This window comes from Pseudophryne corroboree, chromosome 1, assembly GCF_028390025.1.
Source record: "Pseudophryne corroboree isolate aPseCor3 chromosome 1, aPseCor3.hap2, whole genome shotgun sequence".
Classification (NCBI taxonomy): Eukaryota; Metazoa; Chordata; class Amphibia; order Anura; family Myobatrachidae; genus Pseudophryne; species Pseudophryne corroboree.
In genome coordinates, this window is record NC_086444.1 from 819,407,696 (window position 1) to 819,421,037 (window position 13,342).

A 13,342-nucleotide genomic window follows, 5' to 3' on the forward strand; every position below is an offset into this window, starting at 1 on the left:
GAATGTGAAGGAGGAGATGTTGACAGGTCGCGTTCCGCTTGACTTGACAATTTTGTCACCAGCAGTTCTTTGAACCCCAGCAGACTTGTGTCTGCCGGAAAGAGAGATCCAAGGTAGGTTTTAAATCTAGGATCGAGCACGGTGGCCAAAATGTAGTGCTCTGATTTCAACAGATTGACCACCCGTGAATCCTTGTTAAGCGAATTAAGGGCTCCATCCACAAGTCCCACATGCCTAGCGGAATCGCTCTGTGTTAGCTCCTCCTTCAATGTCTCCAGCTTCTTCTGCAAAAGCCTGATGAGGGGAATGACCTGACTCAGGCTGGCAGTGTCTGAACTGACTTCACGTGTGGCAAGTTCAAAAGGTTGCAGAACCTTGCACAACGTTGAAATCATTCTCCACTGCGCTTGAGACAGGTGCATTCCACCTCCTATATCGTGCTCAGTTGTATAGGCTTGAATGGCCTTTTGCTGCTCCTCCAACCTCTGAAGCATATAGAGGGTTGAATTCCACCTCGTTACCACTTCTTGCTTCAGATGATGGCAGGGCAGGTTCAGGCGTTTTTGGTGGTGCTCCAGTCTTCTGTACGTGGTGCCTGTACGCCGAAAATGTCCCGCAATTCTTCTGGCCACCGACAGCATCTCTTGCACGCCCCTCTCGTTTTTTAAATAATTCTGCACCACCAAATTCAAGGTATGTGCAAAACATGGGACGTGCTGGAATTTGCCCATATTTAATGCACACACAATATTGCTGGCGTTGTCCGATGCCACAAATCCACAGGAGAGTCCAATTGGGGTAAGCCATTCTGCGATGATCTTCCTCAGTTGCCGTAAGAGGTTTTTAGCTGTGTGCGTATTCTGGAAAGCGGTGATACAAAGCGTAGCCTGCCTAGGAAAGAGTTGGCGTTTGCGAGATGCTGCTACTGGTGCCGCCGCTGCTGTTCTTGCGGCGGGAGTCCATACATCTACCCAGTGGGCTGTCACAGTCATATAGTCCTGAGCCTGCCCTGCTCCACTTGTCCACATGTCCGTGGTTAAGTGGACATTGGGTACAACTGCATTTTTTAGGACACTGGTGAGTCTTTTTCTGAGGTCTGTGTACATTTTCGGTATCGCCTGCCTAGAGAAATGGAACCTAGATGGTATTTGGTACCAGGGACACAGTACCTCCAACAAGTCTCTAGTTGCCTCTGCAGTAATGATGGATACCGGAACCACGTTTCTCACCGCCCAGGATGCCAAGGCCTCAGTTATCCGCTTTGCAGCAGGATGACTGCTGTGATATTTCATCTTCCTCGCAAAGGACTGTTGGACAGTCAATTGCTTGGTGGAAGTAGTAAAAGTGGTCTTACGAGTACGACTTCCCCTCTGGGATGACCATCGACTCCCAGAAGCAACAACAGCAGCGCCAGCAGCAGTAGGCGTTACACGCAAGGATGCATCGGAGGAATCCCAGGCAGGAGAGGACTCGTCAGAATTGCCAGTGACATGGCCTGCAGGACTATTGGCATTCCTGGGGAAGGAGGAAATTGACACTGAGGGAGTTGGTGGGGTGGTTTGCGTGAGCTTGGTTACAAGAGGAAGGGATTTACTGGTCAGTGGACTGCTTCCGCTGTCGCCCAAAGTTTTTGAACTTGTCACTGACTTATGATGAATGCGCTGCAGGTGACGTATAAGGGAGGATGTTCCGAGGTGGTTAACGTCCTTGCCCCTACTTATTACAGCTTGACAAAGGCAACACACGGCTTGACAAATGTTGTCCGCATTTCTGTTGAAATACTTCCACACCGAAGAGCTGATTTTTTTGGTATTTTCACCAGGCATGTCAATGGCCCTATTCCTCCCACGGACAACAGGTGTCTCCCCGGGTGCCTGACTTAAACAAACCACCTCACCATCAGATTCCTCCTGGTCAATTTCCTCCCCAGCGCCAGCAACACCCATATCCTCCTCATCCTGGTGTACTTCAACACTGACATCTTCAATCTGACTATCAGGAACTGGACTGCGGGTGCTCCTTCCAGCACTTGCAGGGGGCGTGCAAATGGTGGAAGGCGCATGCTCTTCACGTCCAGTGTTGGGAAGGTCAGGCATCGCAAACGACACAATTGGACTCTCCTTGTGGATTTGTGATTTCGAAGAACGCACAGTTCTTTGCTGTGCTTTTGCCAGCTTGAGTCTTTTCATTTTTCTAGCGAGAGGCTGAGTGCTTCCATCCTCATGTGAAGCTGAACCACTAGCCATGAACATAGGCCAGGGCCTCAGCCGTTCCTTGCCACTCCGTGTGGTAAATGGCATATTGGCAAGTTTACGCTTCTCCTCTGACAATTTTATTTTAGATTTTTGAGTCCTTTTTTTACTGATATTTGGTGTTTTGGATTTTACATGCTCTGTACTATGACATTGGGCATCGGCCTTGGCAGACGACGTTGCTGGCATTTCATCGTCTCGGCCATGACTAGTGGCAGCAGCTTCAGCACGAGTGGAAGTCGATCTTGATCTTTTCCTATTTTTGGAACCTCAACATTTTTGTTCTCCATATTTTAATAGGCACAACTAAAAGGCACCTCAGGTAAACAATGGAGATGGATGGATACTAGTATACTTATGGATGGACGAGCGACTGCCGACACAGAGGTAGCTACAGCCGTGGACTACCGTACTGCGTCTGCTGCTAATATAGACTGGATGATAATGATATAAAAAATATATATATATATCACTACTGCAGCCGGACAGGTGTATATTATATAATGACGGACCTGCTGGACACTGTCAGCAGCACTGCAGACTCCTAAAGTAAGCTACTAGTAGTATCAAGAAGATAGAAAAAAAAAACACCACAGGTAGGTGGTATACAATTATGGATGGACGAGCGACTGCCGACACAGAGGTAGCTACAGCCGTGGACTACCGTACTGCGTCTGCTGCTAATATAGACTGGATGATAATGATATAAAAAATATATATATATATCACTACTGCAGCCGGACAGGTATATATTATATAATGATGGACCTGCTGGACACTGTCAGCAGCACTGCAGACTCCTAAAGTAAGCTACTAGTAGTATCAAGAAGATAGAAAAAAAAAACACCACAGGTAGGTGGTATACAATTATGGATGGACGAGCGACTGCCGACACAGAGGTAGCTACAGCCGTGGACTACCGTACTGCGTCTGCTGCTAATATAGACTGGATGATAATGATATAAAAAATATATATATCACTACTGCAGCCGGACAGGTATATATTATATAATGACGGACCTGCTGGACACTGTCAGCAGCACTGCAGACTCCTAAAGTAAGCTACTAGTAGTATCAAGAAGATAGAAAAAAACAAAACACCACAGGTAGGTGGTATACAATTATGGATGGACGAGCGACTGCCGACACAGAGGTAGCTACAGCCGTGGACTACCGTACTGCGTCTGCTGCTAATATAGACTGGATGATAATGATATAAAAAATATATATATATATCACTACTGCAGCCGGACAGGTATATAATATATTATATAATGACGGACCTGCTGGACACTGTCAGCAGCACTGCAGACTCCTAAAGTAAGCTACTAGTAGTATCAAGAAGATAGAAAAAAAAAAAAACACCACAGGTAGGTGGTATACAATTATGGATGGACGAGCGACTGCCGACACAGAGGTAGCTACAGCCGTGGACTACCGTACTGCGTCTGCTGCTAATATAGACTGGATGATAATGATATAAAAAATATATATATATATCACTACTGCAGCCGGACAGGTATATAATATATTATATAATGACGGACCTGCTGGACACTGTCAGCAGCACTGCAGACTCCTAAAGTAAGCTACTAGTAGTATCAAGAAGATAGGGAAAAAAAAACACCACAGGTAGGTGGTATACAATTATGGATGGACGAGCGACTGCCGACACAGAGGTAGCTACAGCCGTGGACTACCGTACTGCGTCTGCTGCTAATATAGACTGGATGATAATGATATAAAAAATATATATATATCACTACTGCAGCCGGACAGGTATATATTATATAATGACGGACCTGCTGGACACTGTCAGCAGCACTGCAGACTCCTAATGTAAGCTACTAGTAGTATCAAGAAGATAGAAAAAAAAAAAAAACACCACAGGTAGGTGGTATACAATTATGGATGGACGAGCGACTGCCGACACAGAGGTAGCTACAGCCGTGGACTACCGTACTGCGTCTGCTGCTAATATAGACTGGATGATAATGATATAAAAAATATATATATATCACTACTGCAGCCGGACAGGTATATATTATATAATTAATGACGGACCTGCTGGACACTGTCAGCAGAATGCGTTTATAGAATAAAAACACCACACGACGAGTGTTTAACTTTTTCAGGCAGACAATCACAATATACTGGTGGTCAGACAGTGGTCACTGGTCAGTCACACTGGCAGTGGCACTCTGGCAGCAAAAGTGTGCACTGTTAAATAATATGTACTCCTGCTACTGCTCCCCAGTCTCCCCCACAATTAAGCTGTGTGAGCACTGAGCACTCAGCACAGTCAGATATACATAGATGATGCAGCACACTGAGGCTGAGCACAGATATGGTATACTGTTACTGTGTCACTGTGTATCGTTTTTTTTCAGGCAGAGAACGGATTATATTAAATAATAATATAATAAAAAAACTGCACTGGTGGTCACTGGTCAGTCACTAGTAAACTCTGCACTCTCTGAGTACTCCTAAGCTCCAGTAAATCAAGTGTCTCACTCTCACTCTCTCTCTTCTAATCTAAATGGAGAGGACGCCAGCCACGTCCTCTCCCTATGAATCTCAATGCACGTGTGAAAATGGCGGCGACGCGCGGCTCCTTATATAGAATCCGAGTCTCGCGATAGAATACGAGCCTCGCAAGAATCCGACAGCGGGATGATGACGTTCGGGCGCGCTCGGGTTAGCCGAGCAAGGCGGGAAGATCCGAGTCTGCCTCGGATCCGTGTAAAAAGGCTGAAGTTCGGGGGGGTTCGGATTCCGAGGAACCGAACCCGCTCATCACTAATGCCTTCCCCCAATTCTTTCTGTCTTAGTCTCCTTTCTACACAATTTCTTTCCATTCCTGGTAACTTTGACCTAATGAGCTTCCTTTATTCCTATACAAAGTGTGATTGTCATAGGAGCAACCGAATACAAACTGTGTGAATCGGATACTTATCCTAGCATACCAGTACTTTATATCACCAACATTCCTGTATATAATATTCTGGTCATTTTAAAGTAATTTAATGTCTGTGATTATTTTATTCTTCAGAGTTGTTGATGGAACACCGCAGTATGACTTCACAAAACTGGATGAACTAATGGATATTCTGGTGGAGAATGGCTTGGTGCCAGGTCAGAGAAAACATTTGACTTTTAATTGTTTTACTATATGTATATGTACTGTGACTTTAACCTCAAACAAATATATTGATTGCTGGATGTAATTCTACCATATTTATATAAATATTTGTTTCCTGGTCCTTTACATGGTTTTGCCAAGTTTGTGTTTTTTTTGCTTTGCTCCTAACTCAGATTCAGGGTGGGATGTATTAAGATACATCGCCGCCCCTCGCTGCTTACCGCAGCGATGTTGATCGCATATGTACTAACATATGCAATCAATATCGCAATGCGGTGACGGAGGCCCACCGCGATACCTGTGAGGTGGTCTGCGGGGGGTCTCCGTCACCTCCCCGGGATCTTCACACTGCCTAAACGCTGGGAAGCAGCAGCAGGCTGCCCCCGGCGCCTCCTCCTCCCCCCTGCAGCCTGAAGGACCTCTGGCTTCGTGGCTAGGGGTAGGAGGAGATTACCTTGCGGGTCCAGGGCAGCCTGGATGAAGGTATGCCGGGGGGAGGGGGGGAGGCGTCTGCGGCAGGGGTGGCAGAGGCGGCGGGTTGCGACGGTCGGCGATAAGAAGCCCATAGGCTTCTATAGGGTATCGCCACCCAAAGATGGCGATACCCTAGTCAATTTGAAAATGCGGTAAAACCCCTGTTTTCGGGAGTTTTACCGCATTTTTCCTTTAGTACATCCCGCCTTCAGCCCCCATATGCATACTTTCCTGCTTATACTAGCTGGTCTCCGGGAGACATGGGATCAGTGGGGGTGTGGTGCTGTGAATCGTGTTACAGTATATTGGTCCTGCCACAACAACTTGATGCCACAATTTGCAGGATTACATAATGGCTGGGGCAAGATGTGAGGGGGTTATCTACTTTTCCAAATTCACGATTTTCTGGAAATTGTGGAATGGTAGGCAACTATAGTTATATGTTGAAAATGTATGATGTGTTTTTGTAAAAACAAACAGGATTTTGGTACTCACCATTTAATCCATTTCTACAATTCCTTAAGGGACATTGGAGCTATGACAGTGGAGCATTGACGGGTGATTGAGCTGGCACTTTAAATGTAGAAGTATGATTGGCTACTCCCCTTCTATGCCCCATCAGCCCCAGTTATAAAAAAAAAGTGAGCCCGAGTGGAGGTGGAGAGGAGATAACACTAGAAAAGGAGGAAGATAACAGAACAAACAAACATGAAAAACGGTCCAAAGACCAACTAAGGCAACGCAAACACACTACAACAAACACATGCAGTCATACAACAGAACAGAAGGCGGTAGAAACAGCGCAGGGTGGATGTCCAGTATCCCCTATGGAATCGGAGAAGTGGATTTAATGGGGAGTACCAAAAACCTGTTTTTTCCTTCATCTCCTAGGGGACACAGGAGCTATGACAGTGGGGATGTTCCAAAGCTACCCCCACTGGAGGGAGAGCACTGAGAAAGCTGCAACACAGTGACCAAACTCAGAATCTGAAGCCGCAAAGGTATCAAAACGGTAAAATCAAACAAAGGTATGAACCACGGACCAATTGGTGGCACAACAAAGCTTTAACGCAGAAGTGTCCCAGGCAGCCGCCCAGGAGGTCCCTACAGAATGAGTAGAGTTTGCCGAAATGGAAGTCTGCAGAGTCTGGGAATTAGCCAAGTAAGCCTGACAGATAGTACAGATCCAACGAGCCAGCAACTGTTTAGAGGCAGGTCACCTACTGTACACTTCACAGCATCGTAAAGAACAAACAAGGCATTTGACTTACGTAAGTAAGCCATGCGGTACACATAAATGCGAGAGACCGTACAACATCCAAGGAACGAGAAGATGGGGAATCCCCCAACAAAACCGGTACCACAATAGGTTGGTTAATGTGGATTCAAAACCACCTTTTCCTCATGGAAAATGAGATATGAAAAGTGGCAGGACAAGGCGCCAAGTTCGGATACCTGCCTAGCTAAAGCCAAGGCCAACAAGAGTACCATCTTCCAGGATAAATATTTGAGAGCTTCATCTCCAGTGGTTTAAAGATAGACGATTGGAGAAAGGACAAAATAAGGTTAAGGTCCCAAGAAACCATTGGTGGAACAAAGGGAGGGTGGATACGGATGACTCCCTTCAGAATAGTCTGCAATTCCAGAACTAGGGCCAACCTGCGCTAAAAAAAAAAATGGACAAGGCAGAGATTGGAACCTTTAATGAGCCCAAGTGAAGCTTGGCATCCAAACCCACCTGCAGAAATAGCAACAGGTAGGAAAGCCGGAAACATGTGGAAGGAAATAGTGGTAATGGGTGGATGTCACTGGCTTCTAGGCTCGGAGCATGGTGGGTATAACAGACCTTGGAATACCCCTACCACTTAAGAGTGGGGTCTCAATAGCTATGCTGTCAAATGTTCAGTCAGGGTAAATGAACGGACCTTGTTGAAGAGGAACCGACCACAGAGGTTAGGACCATAGCTCAATGGCAAAAAGTAGACGCAGGTTGGAGTACCACTCCCTGCCAGGCCAGTCTGGGGCTATCAGTATGACTGTGGCAGACTCGCGTCTGAGCACCCATGGTAGAAGAGGAAAAGGAGGAAACAGATAAGCAGCTTAAATCACCAAGCAATCGTAAGGGCGTGCACCGCCACTGCTGCTGGATCCCAAGTTCGGGAGCAGTAACAGGGAAGTTGATGATAGCATCTGGAGGCCATGAGGTTGATCTGAGGCATGCCCAATGGCGAACGAGTTGATGAAACACCTCTGGGTGAAGCACCCATTCCCCCGAGATGAAGGTCCTGGTGACTGAAATAGTCTGCTTCCCAATTCTCTATGCCAGGGATGAACTGCCCAGTGGAGATTGCGAGTGACCTCATATTGCCATATGACTTTGCATTCCGTCCTGCCGGTTAATGTATGCCACGGCGATGGCATTGTGCGACTGTAACTAGATGGGCAGTCCGTTCAGTAGGGGGGAATGACATCTATAAGACATTGTAGATTGCTCTAAGTTCCAGCGACCCTGGAACTGCTTGTTGAACACCACTGCATCCCAGCCATGAAGACTGGCGTTCATTGTTGGGAGAACCCAGTCTCAAGTGTCGAAGTGGCAACCTGCCAGCAGATGGGTGGACTGGAGCAACCAGAGGAGAGAAATGCTTGTTCTTGGTGCTAAGCACCCCAGCTGGTGCTTCTGAAGATGCAACCCCATCCACTGAGATAGCAGGTCCAGTTGGAATATCCAGGAGTGGAACTGTGCAAATTTTATGGCTTCAGAGCAAGCCACCATCTTGCCCAATATGTTAATGCAAAGATGTACAGACACCTGCTTTGGCTGTAGTACCAGGCGGACTAAGTCCTGGATAGCTGGGCTTTGTCCACAGGAAGGAAGACTCTTTGCAGAGATGTGTCCAAAATCATCCCCAGCAACTGGAGACATTGCGAGGGCACCAGGCTAGACTTTGGGAAGTTGATGATCCAGCCATGTCGAAGAAAAATTTGGAAGACATCCACCAACATCTTTTCCGATGACAATCCTTGATGAGGAGATCATCCATAGAAGGAATTATGGTGACCCATTGAGAGTGAAGATGAGCGATCATCACTGCCATCACTTTTATAAAGATTCTGGATGCTGACGAGACCGAATGGTAGGGCCCAAAATTGTTAGTGAGAAACCTGGATTGCAAAGTGGAGGAAAGCTTGGTGTGGTTCCCAAATAGGAATGTGTAAGTATTCATTCTTGATGTCCAAGGATACTTGGAATTCTGCAGCATCCAGACTCACAATCACCAAGTACAGGGCTTCCATCTTGAACTGGTAAAAGGCTAAGTGAAGGTCTAGGGATTTATGACATTGGAATCCAAAATCTTGTTGATTGCCTGCTGTAACACCTCCCGCTTTGAGTCTGAGGTAGGCAGACTGGTGGTGAAGAAACTAAGAGGTGTGACACAAACTCTATTTTTTACCCTTGAGAGACAAGGCTCCGAACCCAGGTGTCGGGACTGGTCTGCATCCAGACATCCTTGAAATGAAAAGTCTGGCTCCCACCTTGGAAGCCACCATGTGGGATGGCAGCCAGTCATGCCACTGGTTTGTCGGCAGGCTTTGGGTCCTGATGATGGGAGGTACTCCACCTTTGGCACCTCGAGGTACAAATGATGCTCCACTAGCGTGGAATATGCTCCTCTTGCGCGTCCACAAAATTTGGTGGGATTACGAAAGGAAGGCCCTGAGTACGGAGCAGAGGAACTGGAAGGCAAAAAGATGGATTTTCCCCCAGTAGCTTGAGAAATCCACCTGTTTAGTTTGAGACCAAATAAGATGTTTCCGGATTATTCATCCGCCTGCCAGGATCGAAGCCAGATGGCTCGATGAGCGGAAACCGCTAAAGCAGAGATCCGGGAGCCAAGTTCTCCAGTATCCCTTGACGCTTCTCCCAGGTACAGTATAGAGCTGACTTCCGGATATGTTCAGCTAAAGTGACCAGATCCGCATGCAGCTGACTGGACTGTAGGCCCGGACAAACTCCTCTGCCTACGCTTCCTAGCCTTGTTGACTTAAGAGCTCACGAATGCCAGCTGAAGTAGAACATCCACTGCTGTGTAAATGGATTTTAATGTTGTTTCTAACTTATGGTCAGAAGACTCTTTCAAGGAAGTTGAACACGGGACAGGAAGTGTAGTCTTGTTAGAAAGTCTAGGCAACAACGGGTCCACAGGTGAAGGGGTCTCCCATCTGACCCTGTAATCTGGAGAAAAAGGGTAGGTGGCAAGTAAATGCTTGGTTATCTGGAATTTTTTGTCCGGATGTTTCCAAGGAACAGACAATTGCTCATCCAGTTCCTGTGAAATGGGAAAGGTGGCAGCCGACCTTTGTTTCTTACTGAAAAGGATGTAATCCTGAGCCGAAGTATCCGAGACCTTCACAATGTGCCACACTGCTATCAATGAGCACCTCTAGCTCCTGAGCACCCGAATCATGCAGAAGAAAATCATCATCTGATTCCTGCAGGCCCTCAGCTTCTTCACGTGAGAACTGTACTCATCTGAATCGTCAGACTCAGGACCAACGGCAAGAGTCTCTTTTTCAATGGAAGGCTGTGCAGTAATCCCAGGCAAGCTAGAGGAAGATTCCATGACCTGTACCAGACTCTCCACAGAACGGGCTATAGCCTGAGCCCAGGCCAGTTCACACATCTGCAAAGCAGAGAGAGAGCGATCCCTGCGTCCGAGACATTTCTCTTTCTCTGTGTGAGGCCACTAATTCCGCCGACAGGTCAGACATGACACCAGCCAAAGTAGAGCCCCAAGGGGACGTAGGGTCATCACCTTGAGGGGCTATAGCTGGTGCCGACTCCCCCGACTCACAGGATTCACATAGCAGCACCTCCTCACAGTGAGTCTGACTGAATTTAGCATGGCATCTCTTGCAACCAAAGAGTCCTTTTGAATCTGCACCCTTGCCTGTCATAACAGAAAACAGAAACAAATATATAGTCATGTACAGATACACACACACACACACACACACACACACACACACACACACACACACACACACACACACACACACACGAGGAGTGGTGAGAAGGCAGCAATAGGGAAGGAGGAGTGTCACACCCTTTCCCACACAGAATAATTCCTCTTTAATGACCCAGCAGCCCCACAGTGCACTCCTGTGCCCTTAGTAGCTGTAAAGGAGATGTAGCTGCGCTCATGTGCATGTGGAGAACGGTGATGTTGGTTGACAGGGAAGTGCTGCACTGTTCATGAGAGAGAGAGGTAAGGAAATTATGTACTGTTTGGCTGCCTGGATCCACAGTTCTGAGCTGTAAAATGGCCGCGCCATGTTGCTGACCTTGTAGTAGCAGCCTGTAAGCGAGCACTGGCTTAATAGAGCCTGCCCCGTAAGATTGCTGAGTTAGCTCCGCCCACTCCTTCCGGCATTTCTACAGTGCCAAGTTTAAATCTACTGTCAGAGCTGTCGGGTGGGTCGGCGCTACCTACATCTGCCCTAGGGCAGGCAGGAACTGCACTTCACCCACCTCCCTAGCTAGCATACTCACCGCTGCCGTGCCTGCTGGATGTGTGGTGGGCTGTGGGGACCCGGACACAAGCCGCATGCAGATGTGGTGGGTCCCCCCAAAGACCAATGTCCCAGGGGCCAGGGACATGGACATCAGCCTCATGAAGCAGTGGCTCCCACTGCTTCCTGAGGCTGCCATGGCTCCCACGGCACAGGCAGACAGAAGCAGCTGAATGTCTGCTTGTCTTCAATTGTTAGTTCCATAGTTAAAATAAAATGCTTAACAGTTGGAAACAGCCCAGGGTGATGGCGCATAGTCATACTTAAATTTAAAATTCCGGCTCCACTCAATCACCCATTCACCCACTTGGGTGTTTTAGTAAGCTAAATGTGACCTACCAGCAAATAACAACTTACTTTTATTTTTGAAGGCTTTGAATTGATGGGAAGTCCATCTGGATATTTTACTGATTTTGAAGATAAAATACAAGTTACTGAATGGAGTCGTTTGATCTTCTTAACAGCAAAACATTATATCGGTATGTTTCTCATCCAAGAATTGATTTCAAGAACTGTTTTATACATTTATTTGAATTCTAGGTGTAATTGGGGGTTTTGCAAAAACACATAATTGAAGAAAACAAAAATGCTCTTCTGATAGATAAATAAACTTGTAGAGGCTCATTTAAAGTTACACATACTGCACTTGGATTTTTGCACACAGTAATAATCAAGTTGTTGCATGTCATGGGCTTAGTACTGCTTGTACTTGGAGATGATACATAAAATATGTATGTTTATTGGCATTATTTGGTTATGTACAAATAGGGTAATGCCACTTCAGCATTGAACATAACTATGCTTCCATCTTTCGTTCATACAGCCACAGTAGCACCCACTCTTCTTTTATATTATTTGTATCACAAGCTGTGTCCTACTTTTCATATGGACGTACAGTATGGATGCTTATTTCTGTTTTTGTGTCATGCTGTGGGGTACTGTATATTTTCAAAAGCGCAGGTTTGCAAAAGTGAAGATGTTGCCCAGCGCAACCAATCAGATTCTACTACTACATCTAGGACCTTCTAGATAACATTAGCCACAGATGTGTCCTTTCAGTTTGTCACGCATCCTGACATACAAACTGGCATAGCGTACTGTTGCTGAGCGTATGCTGTGCATTGACTATAATGGGAGCAACGTGTGCATGCGCCCACCGCCCCATTGAAGGGAATGAGAGCTGGCTAGCGATGCGTACACATTCGCATGCCGCTGTGGGTACTCATCGCAGTCCCACTACTGTAAGCTGCTGTATGCAGCAACATTGTAGCAGGACACATTTGTAAAATCTGATTGGTTACTATGGGCAACATCCCACTTTAGTAAATATACCCCCATATGAGCCAAAGTCTGCGTGTCCACTTCTAAATTAGTGCTCCTCGTAGGGTGATCTTCAACAGTTAAATCTGTTGAACAAACTCACAGAAATATTAAACTATTAAGACAAAATACATTTAGCTTAGAACAAATTTAGATGCCAGACTCAGGACTATACATAGAGTTGTGCAGATGGTACGCATCCACCCACAATTCCCTTGGTATGTGCCGCCACCAGCTGCTGGGTCATTACACCTGCCGCTACACCAGCAGATGCCAATAAGCAGGAGCTGGCATCTTTACACCTGCTGCCGCTCCTTGCACCTTCACTGAACTGCAGGTACTGGAGTAGCAGCTGCACACAGAACAGCAAGGAGTGAGCGAAGGAGAACAGCCGGAGCCAGGGTTTTTAGTAGTGATGTGCACCGGAAATTTTTCGGGTTTTGGTTTTGGATTCGGTTCCGTGGCCGTGTTTTGGATTCGGACGCGTTTTGGCAAAACCTCACCGAAAATATTTTGTCGGATTCGGGTGTGTTTTGGATTCGGGTGTTTTTTACAAAAAACCCTAAAAAACAGCTTAAAT

The 13,342-nt window shown here is 46.6% G+C and overlaps 1 protein-coding gene across 4 annotated transcripts in view; it reads left to right on the plus strand.

Annotated features, from left to right (window-relative positions):
• The window catches only part of IDUA (alpha-L-iduronidase), a 415,485-nt gene that overhangs the window by 207,579 nt on the left and 194,564 nt on the right, over window positions 1–13,342 (plus strand). For all 4 annotated transcript variants that reach the window (XM_063919502.1, XM_063919500.1, XM_063919510.1 and 1 more), the window contains exons 3-4: window positions 5,305–5,387; window positions 11,814–11,921. In XM_063919502.1, the coding sequence (XP_063775572.1) occupies window positions 5,305–5,387; window positions 11,814–11,921 (191 nt within the window). The remainder of the gene's footprint in view (window positions 1–5,304; window positions 5,388–11,813; window positions 11,922–13,342) is intronic.